The 22,227-nt window shown below is 42.6% G+C and overlaps 1 protein-coding gene across 5 annotated transcripts in view; it reads left to right on the top strand.

Moving 5' to 3' along the window:
- Positions 1-22,227, top strand: part of ATE1 (arginyltransferase 1) — a 96,149-nt gene that overhangs the window by 52,919 nt on the left and 21,003 nt on the right. For all 5 annotated transcript variants that reach the window (XM_040438025.1, XM_040438026.1, XM_040438028.1 and 2 more), the window contains one exon: positions 17,231-17,263. In XM_040438025.1, coding sequence (XP_040293959.1) covers positions 17,231-17,263 — 33 coding nt within the window. The remainder of the gene's footprint in view (positions 1-17,230; positions 17,264-22,227) is intronic.

Genomic DNA, 22,227 nt, shown 5'->3' with positions numbered 1-22,227 from the left:
TTGTATGGCGAGTTGTATTGTACGGCGCTCGGCTATCTCCGGAATTCCGATAGAGAATAATGGAGCGGCCACACACATGCCTGACCGACCACTCCCTTCGTTTCAGGGGAGCTGCAGAGGTATGGGGCCCCTGTTCTTGTGATCGGTGGGGTCCCAGCGGTAGGTCCCACCATGTACATGTGTTGGTGTTTTTTTTTTACCCACTGCTGATTTCCAGTCAATAGGGAAGCAAAAAAAAAAAAAAAAACCTCGCTCAAAAAACTTTTCTAAAAACACGTGTGAAAACTTCACTAAAATCACCATCAAATTACAAAACTGTCATGCAAAAGAACCTATTTTCAGCTACAGATTTTTCTGCTGTAGATTTTGTGTGAACATAGCCTTAAAGGGGGTTACCAGCTTTTTGGCCTTTACACTGCGTGCTGAATTATTAGGCAAATGAGTATTTTGACCACATCATCCTCTTTATGCATGTTGTCTTACTCCAAGCTGTATAGGCTCGAAAGCCTACTACCAATTAAGCATATTAGGTGATGTGCATCTCTGTAATGAGAAGGGGTGTGGTCTAATGACATCAACACCCTATATTAGGTGTGCATAATTATTAGGCAACTTCCTTTCCTTTGGCAAAATGGGTCAAAAGAAGGACTTGACAGGCTCAGAAAAGTCAAAAATAGTGAGATATCTTGCAGAGGGATGCAGCACTCTTAAAATTGCAAAGCTTCTGAAGCGTGATCATCGAACAATCAAGAGTTTTATTCAAAATAGTCAACATGGTCGCAAGAAGCGTGTGGAAAAACCAAGGCGCAAAATAACTGCCCATGAACTGAGAAAAGTCAAGCGTGCAGCTGCCAAGATGCCACTTGCCACCAGTTTGGCCATATTTCAGAGCTGCAACATCACTGGAGTGCCCAAAAGCACAAGGTGTGTAATACTCAGAGACATGGCCAAGGTAAGAAAGGCTGAAAGACGACCACCACTGAACAAGACACACAAGCTGAAACGTCAAGACTGGGCCAAGAAATATCTCAAGACTGATTTTTCTAAGGTTTTATGGACTGATGAAATGAGAGTGAGTCTTGATGGGCCAGATGGATGGGCCCGTGGCTGGATTGGTAAAGGGCAGAGAGCTCCAGTCCGACTCAGACGCCAGCAAGGTGGAGGTGGAGTACTGGTTTGGGCTGGTATCATCAAAGATGAGCTTGTGGGGCCTTTTCGGGTTGAGGATGGAGTCAAGCTCAACTCCCAGTCCTACTGCCAGTTTCTGGAAGACACCTTCTTCAAGCAGTGGTACAGGAAGAAGTCTGCATCCTTCAAGAAAAACATGATTTTCATGCAGGACAATGCTCCATCACACGCGTCCAAGTACTCCACAGCGTGGCTGGCAAGAAAGGGTATAAAAGAAGAAAATCTAATGACATGGCCTCCTTGTTCACCTGATCTGAACCCCATTGAGAACCTGTGGTCCATCATCAAATGTGAGATTTACAAGGAGGGAAAACAGTACACCTCTCTGAACAGTGTCTGGGAGGCTGTGGTTGCTGCTGCACGCAATGTTGATGGTGAACAGATCAAAACACTGACAGAATCCATGGATGGCAGGCTTTTGAGTGTCCTTGCAAAGAAAGGTGGCTATATTGGTCACTGATTTGTTTTTGTTTTGTTTTTGAATGTCAGAAATGTATATTTGTGAATGTTGAGATGTTATATTGGTTTCACTGGTAAAAATAAATAATTGAAATGGGTATATATTTGTTTTTTGTTAAGTTGCCTAATAACTATGCACAGTAATAGTCACCTGCACACACAAATATCCCCCTAAAATAGCTAAAACTAAAAACAAACTAAAAACTACTTCCAAAAATATTCAGCTTTGATATTAATGAGTTTTTTGGGTTCATTGAGAACATGGTTGTTCAATAATAAAATTAATCCTCAAAAATACAACTTGCCTAATAATTCTGCACTCCCTGTAGAACTAGCCCTAGCTGTGTGATGTACCTTGTAAAAAAAAATAAGTCACTTGCTCCCTTGTGCCTCATTTACACAGTCATTGTTTTCCATCAGTGATTTTGAGCCAAAACCAGGTGCAGATCTAAACACAGAACAGGTGCAGATCATTCCCTTATACCTTATCTCTGTGGAGGCTCCAATTCTGGTTTTGGCTCACAATCACTGATGGAAAACACTGACATGTGAATGAGGTTTTACAGCTACCTGGCTCCGTTTTGTAATCTTCCAGTCCTAGACCTGTGAACTTCTGTACAGGGCCACATGTGCCGCTGTAGCTTATCACTAACCTCAACCACGACTTGTCCCCAAGCAGCACATTACTGTTGAGTCACGTGCTTCTTGGGGACACGTCAGCCCTAAGGCCAGAACTGGAGCTGTGGAGCAGGTGAGTGATTCCCCCCCACTAGGTACAACACACTGTTCAGGCTATTTACAAAATGTAGGGCTGGACAAGTCCTTTAAGGCTCCATTCAACGTACCGCAAATTGCCGGCACTAATAGAATATGCCTGTTCTTGTCCGCAATTGCGGACAAGAATAGGACATGTTCTATTTTTTGGCGGAACGGAAGTGCGGACCCGGAAGTGCGGATCCGCAATTCTGTGTCCGGGCAGCACATCGTGCTGCCCCATAGGAATGAATGGATCCGCAATTCCGTTCCGCAAAATGCGGAACTAAATTGCGGACGTGTGAATGGAGCCTTAAGGGTTTTAGACCATTTTTCCACCAAGCCAACAAGTGGCCTTTGCAGGGTGGCTTAAAATATGACAACGTGCTCCAAAATTGCATCTGAATTTTGGTGTAAAAGTCTGGTGGATGGTAAGCTAATTTAGGTGCTATAGGATGAAAGCCTTAAATGGGTTGTCTCATCACAGACAATGGGGGCATATCGCTGGGATATGCTCCTATTGTGTTATAGGTGCACCTATATCGGGAACAGAGCCCCGCAAGCGCTCCATTCACTTCTATGGGCCTGACGAAATAGCCGAGCCCCATAGAAAATTAATGCAGGGCGTCTGCATATGCGCAGTGCGCCCCCTCCACCACTTTACCCATGGCCTGAAGATAAAGCCAAAGAAGTGTCATCTCTTCAAGAGGGAGATCGAGTACTTGGGCCGTATGGTGTCCCAAGACAGAGTGCTGTCGTCCCAAGACAAAGTGGCTGCAATACGACAATGGCTAGTGCCCAGAATGCTGCGGGAGTTGAAGGCCTTCCTTGGACTGACGGGTACTACTGGCGGTTCATCAAAGACTACGCAAAGATAGCGGGCCCTCTGAATGAGTTGTTAAGTGGAACGGCTGGGAGACCCAAGGGGCAAAGTGTTCCCTGGGGACAGAAGCAGGAGGAGACCTTTCAGGCCCTGAAAGAAGCCCCGACATCGGCCCCCATCTTAGATTATGCCGATTTCGACAAACTTTTCCTCTTATCTACTGATGGCAGTCCCTACGGACTTGGGGCAGTCCTGTCGCAGGTAGAAGATGGACACAAAAGAGTTATCGCCTATGCCAGTAGGTCCCTGCGGGATACGGAGCGAAACCCCCCACAACTAAAGTTCCTATCGGCTGGAACTCCTTGCCCTGGTGTGGGCCATGACTGAGAATGCTGATATGCCCCCATTGTCTGTGATGAGACAACCCCTTTAAACTGAAATTACAGATGTCAGGAGTGGATTTAAAAGGAACAGCAAATATAAAGGAAGGACTTTGCTGTGAGTCACTTCAGTGGCGTTGCTAGGGCTGGTGTCACCTGGTGCGGTAGAAAATGGTGTCACCCCTTCCCCCCCCATATAGTTTATGCTATATGTGTATAACAAACAAACATATTTCACACAAAAACTTACAATTACTTGGCTTGGCCCTTGGGGATCTCGGACACCACTTCAACACTTTGGCCGAGGGCTCGGCGGAGCTGATGTTCTGTTTTATCCTAATGAGAAAGATTTCATAATAAGGATTTGGAGAAGGGGCAGAGGGATAGCAGAGCAGGGAGAGGCTGGTGCTGCTACTAGGGGGTCATACCATGGAGTAATAAAGCCCACCATAACCCCCCCCCCCTAGTAGAAATAATTTTCCTTTTAATGTGACAGTGCAAAAAATACCCCCTTGTAATGCCCCCAGTTGAGCTAATGTCCCCATAGTGCCCCCATAATGTCCCAGTATAAAATACCCCTATATAGTGCCCCCAGTAAATTCCCCCATAGTGCTCCTCTCCCCCCTTCCTGCTAGTGCCCCCCATAATGTACCAGTAAAAATGCCCCATATATAGTGCCCCAGTAGATGCCCTCAGTGTCTGGCCTCTGATAGGCTGCCGGCCTAGTGTCCCCCATAATGCCCCCCAATAATTTGCCAGTAAGTGTCCCCATAGATGCCCCCATCATGTGCCAGTATCAAGTGCCTCTCTCCTCCCCCCACATGTCCCAGTATCATAGTGCCATCTACCCCCCCCAATGTGCCAGTATCAAGTGCCTCTCTCCTCCCCCTCACATGTCCCAGTATCATAGTGCCATCTACCCCCCCAATGTGCCAGTATCAAGTGCCTCTCTCCCCCCCCACATGTCCCAGTATCATAGTGCCATCTACCCCCCCAATGTGCCAGTATCAAGTGCCTCTCCCCCCCCCCATGTCCCAGTATCATAGTACCATGCCATCTCCCCCCCCAAAAGTGCCAGTATCAAGTGCCTCTCTCCCCCCCCCCCAAAAGTGCCAGTATCAAGTACCTCTCTCCCCCCCCCCAAAAGTGCCAGTATCAAGTGCCTCTCTCCCCCCCCCGCCCAAAAGTGCCAGTATCATAGTGCCATGCCATCTCCCCCCCCCCCCATGTTCCAGTATCAGGTGCCAACCCCCCTCCCCCTATGTGCCAGTATCAAGTGCCTCCCGCTCCCCCCATGGCAGTAACAGTCGGGTATTAAAAAAATAAAATAAACACTTATACTTACCTCCATGTCAGCGATGCAATGCAGCCTCTTCCTGTGTCCCGCCCTGTATTCTAATTTTAGCCTGTATTTCAGAAAAGTTACTGCTGGGATTTGAACCCACAACCTTCTGTATCAGAGGCAAAGCACTTAACCACACAGCCATAAGAGCAACCTTGCTACTGACTTAAAAAAATGAGACTTCTACTGTTATAGCTGGCAAAGTGTACATCTATACACATGACAGCTGCCCCAACACTGCTATATCTCTATATGACAGCTGTCACAGCACACTCAGCTCTACTATATCTCTATATATGACAGCTGCCCCAGCAAACCCAGCTCTGCTACATCTATACACATGACAGCTGCCCAAACACACCCAGCTCTGCTACATATTTACACATGACAGCTGCCCCAGCACACTCAGCTCTGCTATATCTCTATATATCTATCTACTGTATAGCAATACTTAGAGATATATAGATGCAGCAGAGCTGGGTGTGCTGGGGCAGCTGTCATGTGTATAGATGTATCAGAGCTGGGTGTGTTTGGGCAGCTTTCATGTGTATAGATGTAGCAGAGCTGAGTGCATAGATGTAGCAGAGCTGGGTTTGCTGGGGCAGCTGTCATATATAGAGATATAGTAGAGCTGAGTGTGCTGGCGCAGCTGTCATGTGTATAGATGTAGCAATTAAAGTATATATCCACGGCACACTCGTTTATGCTGGTCAAAAAATATAATTTATTGTATAATCAGCACCAACTGATTGTAGTACATAACAATAGGGATAGGGCCAACGTTTCGGTCCAACCTGGACCTTGATCACGGCCTATAAACAATATAAAGAAAAAAAAAAAATTATATATATATATATATATATATATATATATATATATATATATATATATATTTATATTACAGCAATCGGGTGCTGAAAAGTATAAAAAATAAGAATGGTAGAAAATAAGTAGTCCACATTTATATAGAAATACGGTAATGGTCCACAAGGGTGGGATAGTCTGGCAAGGAACAAAGTAGAAAAAATAATCATAAGAAAAATAAGCAAAATAGAAGCTGAAAGAGGAGTCTAGTCGAATGTATATCATGTATCATATCAAAACTTAGTAGAAAATCCCAATCGAAAATAGGGGATTAGATAAAATCTAATCAACAATGATAGCGATTCTAGTTGTAGTGTAATCACATAAAGAGACTGACTCCAATTGCAGCTCCAATATTCTATCATCAATAGAGTATGCATATAACAAATGGGTCCAGTGAGAGTAAATTAACATGTGAAAGTAAATTAGAAAGTAGATCAAAGTATCAAAGCAACCAAAAGAAGATTAAGCAAGAGACATTAGTTCATAATATCAAGAGTATTACCCGATATGTCCGAAGCGATGTGTACTCGTTGGTGGTATAGGGAGAACTGACTGAGAAGCGCCAGTTATAGTAAGTTTCCCTCGTGTTAATCGGCGTCTGACGTCACTGTTGGGCGCCGGATGTTGTATTTGGAACGCAAGCATGCGTCGAACTTGTCAGTGGCACGCAAAAGCGGCCCGCGCGCATGTAGATGACGCAGATGTAGTCTCTGTGTTTGAAGAATTGGCCTCTATATCACCAACGTTGGTGATATAGAGGCCAATTCTTCAAACACAGAGACTAGCGCTGCATTCCGCTATTAGACGCATCACTCTGAAGTCATCTACATGCACGCGGGCCGCTTTTGCGTTCCACTGACAAGTTCGACGCATGCTTGCGTTCCAAATACAACATCCGGCGCCTAACAGTGACGTCAGACGCCGATTAACACGAGGGAAACTTACTATAACTGGCGCTTCTCAGTCAGTTCTCCCTATACCACCAACGAGTACACATCGCTTCGGACATATCGGGTAATACTCTTGATATTATGAACTAATGTCTCTTGCTTAATCTTCTTTTGGTTGCTTTGATACTTTGATCTACTTTCTATTTACTTTCACATGTTAATTTACTCTCACTGGACCCATTTGTTATATGCATACTCTATTGATGATAGAATATTGGAGCTGCAATTGGAGTCAGTCTCTTTATGTGATTACACTACAACTAGAATCGCTATCATTGTTGATTAGATTTTATCTAATCCCCTATTTTCGATTGGGATTTTCTACTAAGTTTTGATATGATACATGATATACATTCGACTAGACTCCTCTTTCAGCTTCTATTTTGCTTTTTTTTCTTATGATTATTTTTTCTACTTTGTTCCTTGCCAGACTATCCCACCCTTGTGGACCATTACTGTATTTCTATATAAATGTGGACTACTTATTTTCTACCATTCTTATTTTTTATACTTTTCAGCACCCGATTGCTGTAATATAAATATAAATATAAATATATATATATATATATATATATATATATATATATATATATATATATAATTTTTTTTTTCTTTATGTTGTTTATAGGCCGTGATCAAGGTCCAGGTTGGACCGAAACGTTGGCCCTATCCCTATTGTTATGTACTACAATCAGTTGGTGCCGATTATACAATAAATTCTATTTTTTGACCAGCATAAACGAGTGTGCCGTGGATATATACTTTAATTGATATAGTAACGTGACTGTCCCTCCATTGAGCACCTCTCTGGGATCTATATTTCCCTCATAGAAACGGTGTGCCTTTCAAAAATTGAATTTATCTATAGATGTAGCAAAGCTGGGTGTGTTAGGGCAGCTGTCATGTGTATAGATGTAGCAGAGCTGGGTTTGCTGGGGCAGCTGTCATATATAGAGATATAGCAGAGCTGAGTGTGCTGGGACAGCTGTCATATAGAGATATAGCAGTGCTGGGTGTGTTGGGGCAGCTGTCATGTGTATAGATGTACACTTAGCCAGCTATAACAGTAGAAGTCTCATATTTTTTCAGTCAGTAGTAAGGCTGCTCTTATGGCTGTGTGGTTAAATGCTTTGCCTCTGATACAGAGGGTCGTGGGTTAGAATCCCAGACACATCTTTCCCTCTCCTGAGGACGGCAATACAAATGATTCGTAAATGCCGGCCCTGCTGGTGTCACCTGGTGCGGTCCGCACACCCCTTGCAATGCCACTGAGTCACTTTACCATTGATCGTGCTTTCAATATGCTACAAGGCAACGTAGTGAAAATGAGTGGAATTACATAGTGACTTGCTAGTTACAGTCACAAGAAATCCAGCCCTGCTGTCGTCACCACAACACACAAGTCGCAGTGCAGCTCCATTCATTGGGCTTTCATGTTAGCATAGCGTAATCTCGATCTAATTTGTCATGACCGCTTTTGTTGAGCGGTTGTGAAGCCCTAGACTTCTCCTTCCTGCTGGATTGTTCTCAAGAGCTCATAATTAAGAACTATCAAATTTGAAACGCGTAGACCGGTCCCGCAGTATTTTTTTTTTTTTAATGGACTTTAATAAATGATGATTTAACAGACATTGTGTGCTGGACTTCACCTTTTTCCATTACTAGATAAATACTGATCTATAGTCTAGTTCTGTGTCTGGTCCATATATTCTGGTACGACACCAGAGTATGCTATTTTCCATAAATGAAACGTCCTCGTGTCCAGGAGAAGACTTGGCTGTGATGGTCTTGTTCTCTTTGTACTAGTAGCAGTGAATAAGGTTATCCAGACCTCTTCAGGAATCTGTTGCCATGAACATCTTGCAGCCTGCTGAAATATGTACAGACATCAAAGTACATGGTCCCCTGTATTGGTGTGAAACAGCGTGTGCCCTCTGATTTTTTTTTATTTTTATTTTTTTTGTTTAGCGGACCTGGAAAATGTAGGGCAGCAGGATATGCCTTAACCGGGCACGCCAAGCCCTCCTGCTTGGGGGGCTGCTCATGCAGCTGTGGGATTAAAGCTGTCTATTCCTGGAACTGTAAATGAGCAAGCAGTACTTGTCCAGTGCCAGCTTTGTAAAGAGGGCAGACTGTACCAGACCCCGAAGAAGCAGTACACTTGTACCCATGCGATCTAGTTTATTGTTCAGTCTGCTCCAGGTCTCTTTGTATTTGCATCTCAAGAGACTTTATAAAAGCCGTATGTATCGCTGGAGAAAGGCCAGTCTTTTGTAGAAAGTTCACCTGCGGGGCAGACTATTAATATAACTGTCCAAATATATAGCATTTTTTAACTTTGGCTTTTTTTTTTCATAGCAGTCACTTGGAAAAAAAAACCAGTGCATTGGAATTCTTATACAGCAGTTTCCTATGTTTCAAACATTGAATTTTGCAGTGACCTTTTAGAAATCATGCTGGAATCCTCCACGGTATATTTCTTATGCGTAAGTTTGTGAATTATGACTTGGAAATACACAGGATAGTACTGAACGTTAAGAGCAGGTTATTTTAGATGCTTGGATGACATTCGTGGTACAGCACTGACACAGGCAGTACATTAGAAGGAATCTGTCAGCAGTTTTGACCATGCTAAACTGCTGACCGCGTTAGGTCGGAGCTGGGGAGAGCAGGACAATTATACCTATTGTGGAGTTTTTATTATCAGGAGCAGTGTGAATATGAAGTTTTCTTGTGCCAGATTCTCCTCCTGAAAGTGCACTGGAGGCAGATCTTCACTGTGCAGTGCTTTTTCCATGGAATTTTCTGTTCTTGCTGCTGCAGCTGTCACTCAAATTAGAGGGGAGAAGTTGTGAAGCATCTTAATACAGAGGGCATTTTGTTGAGCGGTTGTGAAGCATCTTAATACGGAGGGCATTATGCCGCGAAGCCCCGCCTCCTGGATAATTGAGGAGCAGAATCTGGCAGAATAAAAGTTCATATTTACACTGCTCCTGCTAAGAAAATCTGCATGAAAAGGTATGTTATTGTGCTGTCCACATTCTTGTGTCTGTTCCGATGTCCCGCAAAAATAAACGGAATTCTTGCTTTCCGGATTTTCGGACTCCAAAAAACATAGTCCTGTGCATGAGCCCTTACGGTAAGATTTCTTCTTCAGGCATTGATGACACAGAGACCGCCATGACATGCATGTTGGCACCTGTTAGTTGCAGTATAGAATGTATGTAGAAGTAATGGAAGATTGGGTTCTGGTGTCATGTGGATGCCTCGATCAAGTCACTAGATAACAGTGAAGTATGCATTACAGTCAGTGTATTTGTAAGTTTCAGGAGGATTAACAGAGGACTGGCATGGTGCAGATTGCTCCTGAATTGCTATTTTAATAGGGAACACAATTATTTACTAAATCAGACAGTGAGGGTCATTTATCCAACCCCAACGCAAGAAAATCTGGCATGGTGTGGGCGAGACCATTGGCCCCAACAGATTTATCATCATTTAAGGGTTCGGCTACAGCTGTCGCGCCCAAGGATCGCATTGTGGATCACAGTGTAGCGGTGCTAGCATAGAAATGTGTGGGGTTGCAGCATGACCGTGTATAATTTTTAGCGATTCTGGGGTCGAGGTTGCAGCACACGTGCGAGTCGTACTGCGACCCCATTCATTCGTTGTGTAGCCGAACCCCAAATGTTCCCCAGTGTCCCTGAATCATCCCTATTATGGACACCTCTCATGTCATAGTGACCTTATTTCCCTTTTCTGTAAGTTGCTTCTGTGCCTCAGTCTAGTTCTTGCTCCCATTATCCTCTGCTGGGATGACTGTATGCTTACGGGTTTGCCAGAGGAATTTTTTTTAGCTCTTTTGAAATCTCTTCATCGTCCTACATCTGGGCGCTAATGTACTTAATTCAGCATGTGGTAAAATCCGGCTGCCCATTCAGAGCGGTTTGCCTTTTATTGTGGCTTACGTTATTTTACTTACCACATGCTGCGATTCCTATTATTAATTAGCAATAAATTGGATCCATAAATGATGTGAACAGAATAGGATTCTCTGAGCCTGTCATATGATGGTCTTGTGTATGAGAGAGTCCATGGCTGGTGCTGTATAACTCTACAACCTTTGTAGTGACCCTGAAGGAACATCTGCACCCTAAAGGAACGTCCACATGGGATGTTAATTTTGCGGTGGATTTGCTTCAGAACTCGCCCAATGCGTTGCAAAGGGTGAAATCTGGAGTGAAAACCTAAATTGACACGCCTCAGATTTAATGGGGTTGGCTTGCCATCAGTGTCGGATAGGTGCAGGTCCCACCTCTGGTACCTGCTCCTATATCCAGAACAGGCCACCTGAAGTGCAGGAGAGCACAAAGCGCATGCCCAGCTATCTTCAGAAGTCCACCTCTCCATTCCCACCTATCAGACATTGATGGCATATGCTGGCGTGGAGTCCCAGATGGGAACACCTCTGGAAATCTCACATTGCGGGTCAATTACTATGCGGATTCAGTGCAGATTTTGTTTGCATCGCATGGATGATTCATTGGAATCTCACCCACTTTGTGCTTGCAAAATCAGGATTTAAAATCTGCAGTGTATCTGCCCTGTGTGAACATAGACTACTACCGCATTTGATAAATGGGGAATACGTTGTACAAATGTAAGATGGAAAATTCAGTTTCTCTGGTTCCTGTATCTACCTGTCTGACCCCTGTGCGCTGCTACCGCTGTAGCGGGATATTTGAGTAAACTGCAGAGTCTGCAGCACCTTTTAAGTGAATGTCCAGGAGCATAATGTCTCTATAGTGTTTATATAAAAAAATCCAGCTCCGCTAGTGGTAAATTTACATCTGAACTGTCCAGAAATAAACATACACGGACGCAAAGCAGAACCACATTAAGAGAAGTGACACTTGGAATAAACCGTTCGCCTACCATATATAGGCCGTGCTTGTTCTCTATCAGAACATGACTAATCTCTTTCTGGTTACTTGCAAGTACATTCCTGCTCCTAATCAGCGAGAGAGGCCACGCTCGGCAGTCGGAGCGAGCGAGAAAAGTTGCAGCGCTAATTGCTAATTAGATAAAAGGGGGCACAAAGGGTTATTCCAAGGCTTCTGTCAAAACAGAGACACATACTGTACGTTTCCTATTGAGGCTTTATGACGAAAGGTTAACAATGGCCGAAATTTTTTGTTGCCCTCCTTCAGTCATCTCTTCTACAGCTTATGAATAAATGTCCTATTCTTAAAGGGAACCTGTCGCGTAGAACGTGGTGTCTGAGATGAAAGCCGCATGTGATGGAGCAGGAGGAACTGAGCAGATTGAGGTTTATTTCTGTAAAACTTGTAATTTATACATTTAAATTCCTGCTCGTTCCGGGCTTTGAAGTCAAGGAGGCCCAGAATGAGCAGGAATATAAATGTATAAAATACAAGTTATACAGAACCTTTTCCCACAAAACTATCCATCAATTCTGCTCTATAACCTGCAAATTACTTGACGTTTTCATGGTGACGTGTTCCCTTTACGGAGGACCTGTGGGCTCTCCTGACATGTCCGTTTTAGTAAATGCTTGCTTTTTGCTATGAAATGACAATGCTGGAGCATCTTTCCTTAGAACTCTGCTCTGTTATTGCTCCTGGAAATGTGCGACTGAATCGACAACAGGATAGTACCACTAGCCCTGTCACTACATTGTGGCCTTCCACACTCATTGTCCACATTCAATATACATCTCAGGTGAACATTTAGCCTATACAGTACTTGCAGAAACCTTGGGCAGTTGTGGAAAAAATGCAGTAAGAATGCTTTCAAAAATAGAAGTGTTAATAGATTATTTTTTATCAATTAACAACATGCAAAGTGAATGAACAAAAGAGAAATCTAAATCAGATCACTATTTAGTGTGAGCACTGAGCACCTTTTGCCATCAAAACAGCCTCCGTTCTTCTAGGTATACTTGTATACATTTTTAAAGGAACTCCAACATCTTGGAGAACTAACCACAGATCTTCTGTGGATGTAGGCTTGCGCACATACTTCCTTCTCTTCATGTAATGCCAGACAGACTCGATGAAGTTGAGATCAGGATTCTGTAAGAGCGATATCATCACCTCCAGAACTCCTTGTTCTTCTTTACGCTGCAAATAGTTCCTAATGACATTGGCTGTATGTTTGGGGTCATTGTCCTGCAGAATAAATTTGGAGCCAATCATAATGGTTAAATAATTTGCCTTTTATTTCTCAGCATTGAGAACACCATTAATCCTGACCACATTCCCAACTTAATTTGCTCAAATGCAGCCCAAACTTGCAAGCAACCTTCACAGTGCTTCATTGTTGCCTATGTGACTGAAGGATTTGAGTAAGCCTACATCCGCAGAAGATCTGTGGTGAGGCCGGGTTCACATCACCGTTTGGTTTGCTGTTCTTCTGATCCATCAGAAAACAGCAAACAAAACGGATTCTGTATTTTAACCCCTTCCCAACCTTTGACGTACTGTAAAGTCATGGGAACCACTGAGTTCCCGCAATTTGACGTAATAGTACGTCATAGTGATCGCGCGGGCACCGGAGCGGTGCGCGCGCGCGATCGATCACTGCAGGGGCCCGGCAGTCTGTGGTAGCCGGGCCCCTGCTGTATCCGCCGGCATCGCTGTAAAAGCCGATGCTGGCGGATTAACCCCTTCTATGCTGCGGTCCGCGCTGACCGCGACATAGAAGAGGTTTGTGTCGGGTGAGGGAGAGCATCGAGTCCCCGCGCTGTTGTGGCGGGGACCCGATGCGACACAAGGCAGCCCGATGCCGTGCAGAGGCTGCCCAATGCCTTGCATGGCATCGGGACCTGCCTTCTACGGGAGCCGAGGAGATCCAGCCTCCAGCCTCAGTGTCATAAACTAACAGGCAATGCATTACAATAGAAAAATGAAAAAAAACAAAAACGCCCCTTTCCCCTTATTTTATAATAAAAAACTGAATAAAAAAAACAAAACCCAAACATATTAGGTATCGCCGCGTCCATAATGACCGGCTCTATAAATATATCACATGATCCACCCTGTCCGATAAACACCATAAAAAATCGGTGTAAAAAAAAAGCCATTTTTGTCACCTTACATCACAAAAAGTGCAACACCAAGCGATCAAAAAGGCGTATGCCCCACAAAATGGTATCAATAAAACCGTCGCCTCATCCTGCAAAAAATGAGCCCCTACCTAAGACAGTCGCCCAAAAAATAAAAAAAAACTATAGGTCTCAGAACATGGAGACACTAAAACATCATTTTTTTTTGTGTCAAAACTGCTATTATTGTGCTAAAGTTAAATACATAAAAAAATATACATATTAGGTATCGCCACGTCCGTAACAAACGGATCTATAAAAATATCACATGACCTGACCACTCAGATGAACACCGTAAAAAAAAAAAAAAAAACTGTGTAAAAAAAATAAGCAATTTTTTTGTCACATTACATCACAGCAACAGCAATTGATCAAAAAGGCGTATGCCCCCTAAAATAGTACCAATCAGACCGTCTCCTCATCCCGCAAAAAATTAGACCCTACCTGAGAGAATCGGTCAAAAAATAAAAAAGCTATGGCTCTCAGACTGAGACACTAAAATATCATTATTTCGGTTTCAAAAATGCTATTATTGTGTAAAACTTAAATAAATAAGAATAAGTAGACTTATTAGGTATTGCCACGTGCGTAACGATCTGCTCTATAAAAAAGTCACATGACCTAATCCCTCGGTTAAACGCTGTAAAAATAAAAAATAAAAACGGTGCCAAAACATCAATTTTTTTTGTTACCTTGCCTCACAAAAAACGTAATATAGAGCAATAAAAATCATATGTACCCCAAAATAGTACCAATAAAACTGGTAGTCCCGTAGTTTCCAAAATGTGGTCACTTTTTTAAATTTCTACTGTAGGGGTGCATCAGGGGGGCTTCAAATGGGACATGGCATCTAAAAACCAGTTCAGCTAAATTTGCCTTCCAAAAACCATATGGCGTTCCTTTCCTTCTGCGCCCTGCCGTGTACCCGTACAGCAGTTTACGATTACATGTGGGGTGTTTCTGTAAACTGCAGAATCAGGGTAATAAATATTGAGTTTTATTTGGCTGTTAACCCATGCTTTGCTACTGGAAAAAATGGATTAAAATGTAAAATCTGCCAAAAAAGTGAAATTCTGAAATTTCATCTCCATATTCCATCAATTCTTGTAGAACACCTAAAGGGTTAAGAAAGTTTGTAAAATCAGTTTTGTATACCTTGAGGGGTGTAGTTTCTAAAATGGGGTAATTTTTGGGTGGTTTCTATTATGTAAGCCTCACAAAGTGACTTCAGACCTGAACTGGTCCTTAAAAAGTGGGTTTTGGAAATTTGCTTCCATACTTCTAAGCCTTCTAACGTCCCCAAAAAATAAAATGTCATTTTCAAAATGATCCAAACATGAAGTAGACCTATGGGGAATGTAAAGTAATTACTATTTTTGAAGGTATTACTATCTATTATAAAAGTAGAGAAATTGAAATTTGCACATTTTTCAAAATATTTGGTATTTTTTTATAAATAAAAATGTTTATTTTGTTTACTTATTTTTACCACTGTTATGAAGTACAATATGTGACGAGAAAACAATCTCAGAATGGCCTGTATAAGTAAAAGCGTTTTAAAGTTATCACCACATAAAGTGACACATGTCAGATTTGCAAAAAATGGCCTGGGCAGGAAGGTAAAAACAGGCCAGGGGTTGAAGGGGTTAAGCATCTGTTATGCTCATCTAAAGGGTTTCTGTCACCTGAAAAATGGGTATTAAGCTGGCTGACATTAGCGATGTGCTAATGTCAGCTGAACATAACTATATTAGTGCCATCTCACTGCCTGTCGCCGTTATTGAGAAAAATAAACTTTTATAATATGCTAATTAGGCTCTAGGTGCAGGGGGGGCGTGGCCCTGCTCCTAGAGGCTCCGTTCTCCTACCTCTGACCACCCCTTGCTACACTAGATTGACAGGGGCCGGCATCGTTGGTCTCCTACCTCCGGTCATGTCTGCAGTGTAAATCTCGCGCCATTCATTATTCGGCGCAGTGGGAAAGTCAGCAGCCGCCGAGCGTCCTTCCCTCGCTGCGTCTGCACCGCAAGATTTACACTGCAGACACGGCTGGCGGGAGGAGAGCAGCACTGCCTGGCCCTGTCAATCAAGAGAAGGGCGTGAAAAGAGGTGAGCAAACGGAGCCTCTAGGAGCAGGTGCAACGCCCCCCCCCCCCCCCCCCTCCTAGAGGGTAATTGGCAATTATAAAAGTTTGTTTTTCTCAATAACGGCCGCAGGCAGTGAGATGGCACTAATATAGTTATGTTCAGCTGACATTAGCACATCACTAATGTCAGCCAGCTTAATACCCATTCTTCAGGTGACAGAAACCCTTTAGGCTAGGTCTACACGACGACATTTGTCGCGCGACATTTTGTTGCACCAATGTCGCGTGACGATTTTTATAATGGCAGTCTATGGTGTCGCACTGCAACATGCTGCGACGCAACAGTCGCAGAAAATCCATTCGAGATAGACTGCCATTATAAAAACTGTCGCGCGACATTAGTGCAACAAAATGTTGCGCCCTATCTGTCGTGCGACTTATTGTCGTCGTGTAGACCTAGCCTCAAGCATATTTTCCAATTGTTTTAGCCATTTCCGTCTGAGATCTGTTATTTTACACTGAAAAAACTCCTTCACTAGGTATTTTTATTTTTATTTTTTTTGTTTTCTGTTTTGTTTTCGGTTCAGAAGAACTAGAAAACAAAACGGTGATGTGAACCCGGCCTTAGTTCTCCAAGATGTTTGGAACAACCTCCTCCTGCCGAGATCCTTCAAAAGATGTGTACGAGTATACCTAGAACTGAGGCTGTTTTGAAGGCCTCAGGCCTGATTTAGATTTCTTTTTTGTTCATTCATTTTGCATTTTGTTAGTTGATATATAAACTATTAACGCTTGTATTTTTTAAAAGCACTCTTACTTCACACCCGTCTAAAACTTTTGCACAGTATTGTATGTCTAATGTGCAGCATAGACGTCAGCAGTCAAACATAAGCTGGAAGAGTGTCTTTTTGGTATAAATTTGGCCTCTATACATCGGGGTACAGTTGAAACTGTGGGGTGTCGTGGCAGACTACTGCAGAATGAAGGCCTAAAACCTATCTTACATGGTGCAGAAAGTAGCTTCTAGATCATTTCCAATCTATCAGGTTTCCTTTTCTCAGTTTTCTAGAATAATCTAGATGTAGAAAACGACATACAGTGACTACTTCCACCATATGTTATAGGTTCCCAGTGACACCAGTTAACATATTACTCTTCTGATACATGCCATCAGTTATGCAACATTTATTTGTGTGTAACTTGTTTTTTCCTCTTTTCCTACATATGATTCCTACCACGTTGATTTCTGGGCCAGTTCACAAGATTTCTCTGCGATTCTCCATTGGAGGTAAGGATTTTTTTCATTTCTTAAGGAAACACTAATTCTCAAAATTTATTCTCAGCCAGCAGCCATGGAATAGGGAGGGCAGTGATTATGTCAATGTCTTGCCGCTACAGCCAATATCTGCACGACACTTGGAAATGGGTTTTAATGACTGCTGCCAATCTCCTTGAATCTTGGAGTCGTTTTTGTGAACAAAATGACCACAGAGTGAACGATTGCTCTAACAGCCATATAAACCTAACCTGTGGGGGATATGCACTGAAAGAATGCCTGGCTGTATTAACCAACCTTGGATTTATTTTTATAAATGTTATACTCCGCCCAATTTAGTGGGTTATTCCCGTTACAGACATTTATAGTCTTATCTGGATATGTTATTTTTGGATGATACTCTTGAATCCTCCAATACTCTAGCAAGCTCTAGCTCTTATGGAAATAAATGGTCAGGGCCCATGCCCGGCCACCTTTCTTTTTCATTTCTGGCCTAGACGTGTCTTTGGAAATAGAAGGTCAGACTATATGGACCGTGTGGCCTTTTTGTTCCATAGTTCTTCTATGCTCAAGAGAGGAGTGCTAGTCTCAATGTAGGGATCCATCCCCCGTATATACAATAATTGTCTAATGCAGGTTTTCTTAACTCCCGTTCTCGGGACCCACCTACCGGTCAGGATTTAAGACTATCCCACAGAATGAATACCTGCGGTAAGTCCTGATGCATGGACACTAATTATTTCACCTGCTCAATACTAAGGAAATCCTGAAAACATGACTGGTCGGTAGGTCCCGAGGACCGGAGTTGAGAAACCCTGGTATAAGAAAACAGGATACACTCTTCATACTTGTGTCAACAACATGTAAGGAAAGACGTCTTATAAACACTCAGATGACTTCCATGATTCGCAGTCAACACATTCTTGATTGAACTTTGTCAGGGTTCCTGCATATATCAGATTATAGTGAGTCCTCTGCTTAGATTTGGGTTGAGGAACTTGACAATTAGTACTAACAGGAAGAACTTGTTATCACTTCATCAATGCCAAGCAGGACTTCTCCCCAATGTAGTGTTTTGACCTTTGTAAGATGTCTTGATGTTCCCTCCTGCATTCCTGCTGTGTTTTCTATAGCTATGGTTGGCTTTATTCAAAATCACATTCAAAACTAATGTGAACACTAGTGAATATTTTAATTATATATATATATATATATATATATATATATATATATATATATATATATATATATATATATTATAAAATGTTATTTTAGTTTTTCGTTTTTTTTCACCTCCTCGTGCTCCCGCCCCTTCGAACATGGATACTTTAACCACTGGTGGATTTTCTGCTAGTTCTAGAAATTCAACCTATAAAGATCATCTGGAACTTCACTTGTACTGTCAGCTTGTTCTACTTTCACGTAACCCCTAAGGCTGGATTTCCATGCTTAGGTTTTGGAATGCTAAACCAGGAGTGGACAGAACATATAAAGGACAGATATTATTTTCTTTACAATCCACTCCCTGTTTCTGGCTTCAAAAACTTCATCTAAAAAGCCTGTAAACACAGCTTGAGGCAATGGTCAGTATTTAGTCAGTATTTTCATCAGTATTTGTAAATCAAAACCAGGAGCGGGTCCAAAACACAGAAGAGGCACAAATCTTTCCATTATGCATTTTTTCTGTAGGCTCCACTCCTGTTCGCCTGTAGAAACTGCCTGAGTAATTAGAACATTTCAATTGTGACAGTTGTGGTAAAAAAGTGCATTTTTTAACAATATAAATCCAGCCTAAAACCCAATGCCCCTATTTAATGAACTGTGTGAAATTATACAATCCTCAGTCAATTGCCTCCACAGGAAGCCCCATTTCACAAAGCATGTGGAGATATTTGCTGTAGACCTGCTGTGGCTTGTCGCACATGGCTGCTCCTAAACCCAGCCTACAAGTTTCTATTTAGGGGTCCAGTGGTCATTTTGTGCATTGCCTTCTGTACGTTCCTCCCTTTTCCAGCGGTACATTGCTGTCTTTGTTGGGGTATGAATGTGGCCATCCTGGTTCTGCCTGTTATTTACTTAAGTGTTTCCATGAACCATATCTAACTCCAGTCATGATCTGCTTGACTGAGATGCTGCTTATTAAAGAGGACGCCCATGGAGGCAACGGCTCCCGTCTACTCTTTTGTGAGTAACACAAGCTTGGGTATGGAAGTCACAGCACTAGACAATCTCTGCAACGGACATTGCAAGAGAATACATGTATAGGATTTGCAACCATTTCTTTATTAGGGTACTTTCACACTTGCGTTGTTTGATTCCGGCAGGCAGTTCAATTGCCTGAACTGGCAAACTGTATGCAAACACACGTCATTTTTCTGACTGATCAGGATCCTGATTAGTCTGAAAAATGCCTGATCACTCAGAAAAATGCATTGCAATACCGGATCCGTTTTTCCGGTGTCATCAGGCAAAACGGATCCGGTATTTATTTATTTTTTTCTCATTTTTAAAGGTCTGCGCATGCGCAGACCGGAAGAACGGATCCGGCATTCCGGTATTTTGAATGCCGGATCCGGCACTAATACATTCCTATGGAAAAAATGCCGGATCCGGCATTCAGGCAAGTCTTCAGTTTTTTTTCGCCGGAGATAAAACCGTAGCATGCTACGGTTTTCTCTTTTGCCTGATCAGTCAAAATGACTGAACTGAAGACATCCTGATGCATCCTGAACAGATTACTCTCCATTCAGAATGCATGGGGATATGCCTGATCAGTTCTTTTCCGGTATAGAACCCCTAGGACGGAATTCTATGCCGAAAAATAAAAACGCTAGTGTGAAAGTAGCCTTACATTGCACCTAAAATGAAGCCATTTCTCAGCATTTTGTGCCTGCATCGTGTATGTAAACCTATAGGACTGCTGGATCTGACTACATAAGTTTATCTGTTACCATGGAAACATACAGGTCTGGACAGGATCTGAAGACACAACAATTTGCAGAGTTGGCCCTTGTTTTTTAAATTTTATAAGCATTTTAGCAAAAAGAATAAAAATCTCTGTAAAGGTGGAATAAACATTGGCGTGGAGACGCCAAGAACTAGCTCGGGCAGGTACGCAGCCTCACTTTAAGGCCTCATGCACACGACCGTATGTTTTGCGGTCCATTTTTCACGGATCCGTTGTTCCGTTTTTTGTTTCCGTTGTGTTTCCGTTTCTGTTCCGTTTTTCCGCTCCGTTTTTCCGTATGGCATATACAGTATATAGTAATTACATAGATGAAATTGGGCTGGGCATAACATTTTCAATAGATGGTTCAGCAAAAAACGGAACCGAAACGGAAGACATACGGATGCATTTTCACGGTACGGCAATACTGAAATACTGAAACGGAATGCACACGGAGACACTTCAGTATTTTTTGCTGAACCATTGAAATGAATGGTTCAGTATATGTACCGCATACTGAACTACAAAAACGGCCAGTATACTGAACGCAAAATACTGTCGTGTGCATGAGCCCTAAATCTCCTCGAACCAAGCTGGACATGAATAGAGTCCGGACTCCACAGCTGATCAACTCACATCATCCATTATATTGAATAAAATACAGAAATTCTCTCTTGCGCTTTGGCATGCTTTAGCTACTTGCTATGAGTAGAGACTAGAGCAACCCGAAATGATCAGGTCTGATCTTTGTGGCCATTTACAGACTGCAGTTATCCCTACGATTTAAGATTCTGTTTTATTAAAGTGAAAATCACTGTTTGCAAATCCGGCCGAACTGATGACGTTGGGTGTTGTATCGCACTGTACCGCTGTAAAGGAACCTATGGCAACAAAAAGCTTAATATACGTTTGGAAAAGGCAAATTGTACTAATCCTCTCCACGTGCTGGTGCCTTTCATTTCCCTCCATTGTACGTTTCATGCTGTTTCACAATCGGTGGCAGTAAATCACATCAGAGTGTCTTAACTGCAGATTTCTGCAAAGCCTCCCCTCCTGCTGTCTTAACTCGGCTCTCTCTCCGCTACCAGTTTATTATGGACTTAGTTTTTCCCTCCTGCCCTATGAGGTGTCAAGACAACAAAGAAACTTACAGCAGAGAGATCTTCCTTCCTAAAAAAAAAAGAAAAAGCCTATCCTAATAATCCAGTGGAGAATACAGTGTCTGGTTCTCAAAGAAATACAGACCCCCTGGCAGTTTTAAAGTTTGGAGGAGGGGGGTGCGGAGATGAAAAACACTCCCGTCCTGTCCTTGCCGTGTTTCGGTTCAAATGCACAGAATGCCTTAATGACAGTTTACATTCCTCAGGATGACACTGCCATAAGGCATGGGGAGGGGTACCGTGGCATGTATCCTGCAATTCATCCTCTAGGAGTTTATAGGAAGTGGCGTTTGGAATGGCATGTGCGAGCAGCAAAGGCTATGGGCGGAATTTATCACAATGGTAACGTTGGAGTGCCTTATGCCACATTTATTAAATGTGGCACATTGGTTGATAATTTTGGGCGCATCTTTAGACATTACACTTTTGTCTTGAAATGCTGCTCCAATTTTTTTTAATGCCGCCCCCCAGCAGGAGTGAGTTTTCAACTTTTTAAAAAGTTGTAGTGATAAATTTGGAGTGAAACTAATTGAAGGGGTTGTCTCACTTCAGCAGGTGGCATTTATCATGTTGAGAAAGTGAATACAAGGCACTTACTAATGTATTGTGACTGTCCATATTGCCTCCTTTGGCTGTGTTTAATGTATTTTTTATCACGTTATACAATGCTCGTTTCCATGCTTACGACCACCCTGTAATCCAGCAGCAGTGGCCGTGCTTGGATAGCGACTGATGCTGGATTGGAGAGTGGTCGTAATCCCTGGAAACGAGTAGTGTATAATGCGATGGAAAAATGAATCAAGCCAGCGAAGGAAGCCATATGGACAATCGCAATACATTAGTGCCTTGTATTAACTTTCTCTCCTTGA

The sequence above is a fragment of the Bufo bufo genome, chromosome 6 (assembly GCF_905171765.1).
Source record: "Bufo bufo chromosome 6, aBufBuf1.1, whole genome shotgun sequence".
Lineage (NCBI taxonomy): Eukaryota > Metazoa > Chordata > Amphibia > Anura > Bufonidae > Bufo > Bufo bufo.
Note: the sequence above shows the minus strand (reverse complement) of the source record. Positions and strands in the feature narration are given on the sequence as shown.